The following is a 7,398-nucleotide window of genomic DNA, read 5'->3' on the forward strand; positions in this document are numbered from 1 at the left end:
GCGATAGATTACGTACAAGCGGGAAGTTGTCCCTGTGAGAAGTAAGTGCAAGTTGTTCAGGTTTTAGCATGAAGCATTAATTTAAATGCAAATTTTTGATCTCTCCTATTATGGTTGAACTACTAACGAGGATGGCCCACAATTTAAAAATACAACGCTGCTGTGGTTGGATCTTTACTAGATATATCCAACATATTTTAGTTGTTTAAACTTAACAAAGTTGTTCTATTTACGGCAGAGGTCGTGAGTTCAAATCTCACCAAATGCTGGTTTTGCGAACTGGATGCAGCAGGCAACAGTACTATTAGACCAGGGGTTCTTAAACTGAGGGGTCCATGGACCCCCTTAGTTTTTGGGGGTCAATAAATGCCTAATTGAAATATAAGTCTATATTCAAAGACCGAAATCAGCAGATTTATGACGTCTATTTGTATTGTGACGTCAATTTATGACGTCATTTTTCAAATTTTTTTGCCTACCGTGGTCCATGCGAAGCAAAAATAAAAAAAAAATTAAAAAAAAAAAAAAAAAAAAATTTTGTTAACCCCTGTATTAGGAGACCAAAGGAATTCAGTTAAATAACTTCCTTGAACTTAAGTGTTTTACTTGGTTTTTTTTTTTAAGGTTTAGTGTTTAATCTTGATAACAGGTAAAAAAATTTCCGTTGTGCGATAAAAATATGTGCAATGATTATATGAGGTGCTCTGTTGGTCTGACTACAGTAAACGTTGTTTTGTAACAGTTTGAAAACCACGGGCGTAAGCATTCTTTAAAAAAAATGGGAATGTAAGGGAATATTAAAGCTGTTTTATAAATCGTTTAACTCTTTACTAACGTAATTCCCGTCATTATAATCGTTAGTGTAAATCAGTGAATGTAATTTGTGTACACCTGCAAGTTGATAACATAACCTGATGTTTTTTTTGTTTTTTTTTCATATTTCAAGACATGTTTTTTAAGAAACCCCAAACTAACTTATTTGTTATTTACCATTTTTGTTTTACAGCGGCTGCTCCTTCACCTATTTCCCAGTGTGTGGTTCTGACGGAAAGACCTATCCGAATGATTGCGCTTTAGAAAGCGCAAGTTGTCTCTCGTGAGTAAAACTTATAAATGCTTTAATATTTTTTCTTTCTGTTGCATTTTGCCGGAATTTGATTGAACAAATATGCGGAAAGCTCTTTACATTAAAAGTAATTAGTGCGTCGTAACTTTTCCAATTTGGCAAATCGACCTTTGTAGTGGAATATTTGGTTTGCGTAATATTTTCCTTACGCGAAAGTATTCTGCCTAAAAATTTTTTTGTTAAAAGCTCTAATATCTTCAGCTTTTACAGTACACACTTGTCTTCGAAATAAAAAAACGCGTTTTTTGTTTTCCTTTCCTGTATAACGTTATAACCCAGTGAATAAATGCCTCCTTCTTTTTACGCTATTAAATTGAGATTAAAACCTATGATTTAAAGCTTACTAAATATTATTGGGCCAAGACACGATTTTAAATCAACACCATCAAACTTGCAAACCATCAACAACAATAATAATAATAACTAAACATTTATTTTTTAAAAAGGACTCGCTTGCAAATTACCTAATTCGTTTGTTAAACAAACTAAATAAAAGAACATTCAACAAAGACCTTACTTAAACACTATTTTTTTAAATATTCCTATTCAGAGATAAAGATGGTCAAAGAGAAATCACGAAAGATTACGACGGAGAGTGTTGCCCAAAGTGAGCCATTGTTAAAAAACTTGTAAAGATTACCTATATGAGTGTCTAATGCTACGATTTAAAGATTAACTATATGAGTGTCTAATGCTACGATTTAAAGATTACCTATATGAGTGTCTAATGCTACGATTTAAAGATTAACTATATGAGTGTCTAATGCTACGATTTAAAGATTACCTATATGAGTGTCTAATGCTACGATTTAAAGATTAACTATATGAGTGTCTAATGCTACGATTTAAAGATTACCTATATGAGTGTCTAATGCTACGATTTAAAGATTAACTATATGAGTGTATAATGCTACGATTTAAAGATTACCTATATGAGTGTCTAATGCTACGATTTAAAGATTAACTATATGAGTGTCTAATGCTACAATTTAAAGATTAACTATATGAGTGTCTAATGCTACGATTTAAAGATTACCTATATGAGTGTCTAATGCTACGATTTAAAGATTAACTATATGAGTGTATAATGCTACGATTTAAAGATTACCTATATGAGTGTCTAATGCTACGATTTAAAGATTAACTATATGAGTGTCTAATGCTACGATTTAAAGATTAACTATATGAGTATCTAATGCTACGATTTAAAGATTACCTATATGAGTGTCTAATGCTACGATTTAAAGATTAACTATATGAGTGTATAATGCTACGATTTAAAGATTACCTATATGAGTGTCTAATGCTACGATTTAAAGATTAACTATATGAGTGTCTAATGCTACGATTTAAAGATTAACTATATGAGTGTCTAATGCTACGATTTAAAGATTAACTATATGAGTGTCTAATGCTACGATTTAAAGATTAACTATATGAGTGTCTAATGCTACGATTTAAAGATTAACTATATGAGTGTATAATGCTACGATTTAAAGATTACCTATATGAGTATCTAATGTTTAAATAAAAGTATTCCAAAAAGCCATTGTGAAAATTCTTAAATGCTTAGATATAAGATTTATAATGTCTAGATACTTATATATAATGCTTAGATATATACCTGATCGTTTTCACAAACAGGGACGGCGGAGCGATTTCAGGGCAAGGGGGCGAGTGTTTTGGTAAGGGCAACATAGACCGCAGGAGGGCGTAGCGTGCCGAAATATTGGGGGGTCCGGGGTGCTCCCCCGGAAATTTTTTTGCGGCCACGCCCTCTAGATTGGCTTAAAATGATACCAAAAATGTTTTAACAAATGTCAACCATGTCATTTTACGAATTGTTTTGCATTTTTCCGTAGCTCAAGCCCTACTCCTGTCGGCCCACGTTGTGAAAGCAATATATCATTTTTCATGAAAAGGGGGCACTTTCCCCCCCCCCCTCCCCCCTTAGCAAAGGGCAGGAAGAGCGCTTGCCCCCCCTCTCCGGCGTCCCTGTTCACAAACCTAAGGGAAGTTACGATAATATCGTATAATTAAATCACGATTTGTGCGCCAAAGATTAGCTATGACAAGTTAACTTCATATTTATTCGAACGATTACTTTGTACAATGTTATTTTTAGTATTTGCACCCTCATCTACTTACCAGTTTGTGGATCTGACGGAAAGACTTACTCGAATAATTGCAGTTTGGAAGTAGAAAGTTGTATTTCGTGAGTAAAACTCAAGAGCATTTTATTTGAACAAAGGTGGCCTTGCTGTTTTGCACTTTTAGTTTTAGACTATTTTAACCACCATTGTAGTGTTTCTGCAAATCTATTTTTTAAATTTAAATAAACAAACAATTCTTGTATTACATCTGAACGATAAGACGGCCTGACTTCATGTTTCTTATCAAATTTACCGTTTTGTTCTATTTGGTTTATTTTATCAAGTGTTTCGCAACCTTTTTCGCGACGACGCAAATACTAAGCGTAAGTAAAACAACAAAGCGACCTATTGAACTTTTTACAAACACAAGAAACTAGTATCAATAACTACGAATCCAATTGACATGAGTTATTTCGTACAATATATTAAGTACCATATTATACGAACCAAAAAGCGCACCCGGCTATAAGGCGCACTGTCAATAAATTGCTATGATTAGTTTTTTGTTCATACATAAGGCGCACTGGGCTATAGAACGCACCATGTTTTAAGAAGTAGGTTTATCGTGTAAGACGCTGGTTTATTTATATAATAATAGTATCGGTACTGGTTTTGAGTGTAGGCAATAAAGCGCTACCGTACTTGATCCATACATTAGGCGCATAAGGCGCACGATCAATTTAGGAGAAAATATAGATTTAAATTCCGTAGAATACGGTATTGGGAAAAATCTTGCTGCAACCAACTTCAAAAGTCAAACGGTACAAAACTACTGCAGTCGGCGACCCAAACAGAAATCAAATGGCGAATCATAGGTTGAGAAAAAATGTTTTCAACCGTGTACGCGTCCCTAGTGTACATCTGAATAGCTTTCTAATCGACTAAAACCATTTGATCCTGTCGAACTAAACCATGTGAACTGCAGTAGGCCACCCAACCAAATTAAACAGCCAGTTGATTAAATTTAGGTTAAAAAACACTGTTTAAACATCTCCGCACCTCTAGTATACCTCTTGACTAGCTTTGTAAACGCATAAAACCATTTGAACCTGTCAAACTAAACCATGTGAACTGCTGCAGTCGGGACTTCAAACGGCCACACATTTTGGGTCGCGAAGCTAAGAAACACCAATCTATTCTTAACTTGAAGGAAAACATTTAAAATTCGAAACAAACTGTAAACTGGACAACATATTCTGAATAATACTGTTCGACATCCATTCCACGGCTAATTCTAAACGCTTGACTTAGCCAATTGTATTAGTAACTGTTAGTGTTTGTGTTTAACAACACGCCAAATATATTTTCTATCAGGTCCAAAAGAGGAAACGGGGCGATAGATTACGTAGAAGCTGGAAGGTGTCCCTGTGACAAGTAAGTGCAAGTTGTAGTTTTGACAAAAAGTATATAAATGTTTGATCTCTTCTTTTATGGTTGAACTGCCAACGAGGATGGCACACATTTTGAAAGAACAACGGTTCCGTGATTAGTTCTTAACTAGATAAATCCAACATATATCAGTTGTTTAAACTGAACAGTTGTTCCATTTACTGCTGAGGTCGTGAGTTCGAACCTCACAACCGGCTAGCTTTACAAATAGAACGCAGCAGGCAACGGTGCAATGGTTGTTTCTCATCTCGCACCCCCTGAACCTGTGTAGCTCAGTTGGTAGAGGGAGTTTTTAAAAAAGTTAGGGAGATCATTTATCCTATCACAAATTTGTAATCGTACATCTTTCGCTTAGTATTACAAGCATTTTATATAGCACATTTTGAAATGTGGAACTCTTCGGTAAAACATGCGTGGTTTATTGGATGGTAAAATGTGAAAAATACCAAGTGTGCAGTTTATGAATTTTCAACATTGATTTAAATGTAAATCTTAGACCTCTTCTTTATGGATAAACTGTCAACGAGAAAGGCACACATTTTAAAAGTACAATGCTGCTGTGGTTGGTTCTTTAGTGGATAAATCCTGCATATCGTGTTACAATATGCCACCTACTTTTGTATGGGTTTTGATATTCATTCTAAGTTTAACTGAAACCTCCAGTCATTATCTTAAGGTTTATTCAAAACGTTTACAAAATTGAACCCACTTCTGTATGATATTCATTCTATATTCAAATATACAACTTTCAGCTAAAATATTTGAGATTATTAAAAATAAAAAATTTTTACCAAAATCCTCTCAGCAATTTGTGAAACCCTTCTCAGTAAAATAGATTAGATCTTGGCTAAAAAATCGGTTATGGAACCCTGAAATGAGGGTTTATTCGATTGTAGTACAACCGCCGTATATTTTCAGGCCGTGCACCAAGATCCTTGCACAAGTCTGTGGAAGCGATGGAACAACTTACGACAACGAATGTTTGATGGAGATTGGAAGTTGCGAATCGTAAGTGAACACAATACGAGTACACTACAATATGTCACAACACAAATAGAGCACAATACGAGAAGACCACAATACGAATAGACCACAATACGAGTAGACCACAATACGAGTAGACCACTATACGAGTAGACCACAATACAAGTAGACCACAATACGAGTAGACCACAATACGAGTAGACCACAATACGAGTAGACCACAATACGAGTAGACCACAATACGAGTAGACCACAATACGAGTAGACCACAATACGTGTAGACCACAATACGAGTAGACCACAACACGAGTAGACCACAATACGAGTAGACCGCATACGAGTAGGCCACAATACGAGTAGACTACAATACGAGTAGACCACAATACGAGTAGACCACAATACGTGAAGACCACAATACGAGTAAACCACAATACGAATAGACCATAATATATCACAATACAAGTATAGCCTAGAATAAAATACGAGTAGTTATATTTACGAGTAGACTACAAAGCGAGTTGAACACAACACAAATAAACCACAATACGAAGTAATTCGCATTTCAATTATTGAAATTAATCATTTATTTTTTGGTAAAATTAGGTTTTATCCTAATTTTTGAACATAAAACAATTTGTTTGGTATATGTTGTGCTTTTTTGTTGAGTCATTAATTGTAATCAGACCAGTTTTAATAGTTTAGCGTTTTATTTATTATAACAATGACAATATTTTGATGTTTACTTGCTCTAATTATGACTTGACAGGGACTTGAATTGCGCAACTGATGACATGGACTGAGACTATGTTATTTTATGAATGACTTACATACGACACTGTTATCGGACATCTGTAATCCAATTTACACAGCTGTCCAACAATATTGACCTCTAGAGATACGTGACAGCCAAAGTTTAATGCAGTTCATTGTGAAAAATGACGTACTTTTTTGTTTAAGTGTGGCGAACGGGAATGGAGAAGTGACGAAGGTAAACGAGGGAGTTTGTCCAACACCAGCAGCTTAAAGATGGAGAATCTTGCAAAGAAGTCGTCAGCAATTCTACTTTTTTTAATTATTCACGTTTATCTTCCACGAATGTGCAATTACCAGCTCAAATTAAAATATTCACTCATCAGAACCAAAACAACAGTAAAATGTTCTGATTAAGGGGTTGCTTCTGGATAAGTAAAATGGCTAAAATTGCTTTCGTAAATGACGATAAACCTCGTCTAAATTATTTGCCCATTTTTAAACAGACCGCTTTATTCTTTGTACAGACATCTCTATGATTTTACAGGGCAACTAGAGCGTACTTTTAAAAAATATTTAAAAATATTTGGGCAAAAAGAATTACGAAAGCAATAAATCCTATTTTTAAAACACACATCACCTGAATTTTCCTTCTTTGACGAAATTAAGATCACTTACTAAACTCCTGCCAAATTAGGTTTAGTAAAGCAATTTTTTAAAAACTCTGCTCCGTTTCTTTGTTTTTGACTGGATTACTAAAACGTTAACAGAAAACTTGTTGCACGTTATTTAACGATATAAACTGAGTTTTTGAACCAAAGCGCGAATAATTACATCTCTCTGATTATTTAATGTTTTCACGCATACTTATTTAACCAATAAATGTACTTTTAAACAGTTGTCAAAATTATTTACTTTGCTCAAAGATAAGTCTTAAGTGTTCTATAAAACCTATTTAGTTTTAAGTCAGTTTAGACCAGGGATGTCCAACCTGCG

The 7,398-nt window shown here is 34.5% G+C and overlaps 1 protein-coding gene across 1 annotated transcript in view; it reads left to right on the forward strand.

The window, feature by feature from the left end:
• Positions 1–6,676, forward strand: part of LOC146162841 (uncharacterized) — an 85,541-nt gene extending 78,865 nt beyond the window's left edge. Inside the window, exons 12-14 of the mRNA XM_083385312.1 lie at positions 4,594–4,653; positions 5,587–5,676; positions 6,610–6,676. Of these exons, the coding sequence (XP_083241438.1) occupies positions 4,594–4,653; positions 5,587–5,676; positions 6,610–6,676 (217 nt within the window). The remainder of the gene's footprint in view (positions 1–4,593; positions 4,654–5,586; positions 5,677–6,609) is intronic.
• Positions 6,677–7,398: the final 722 nt, after the last annotated feature.

Source organism: Ascidiella aspersa, chromosome 3, assembly GCF_963924565.1.
Source record: "Ascidiella aspersa chromosome 3, kaAscAspe10.2, whole genome shotgun sequence".
Lineage (NCBI taxonomy): Eukaryota > Metazoa > Chordata > Ascidiacea > Phlebobranchia > Ascidiidae > Ascidiella > Ascidiella aspersa.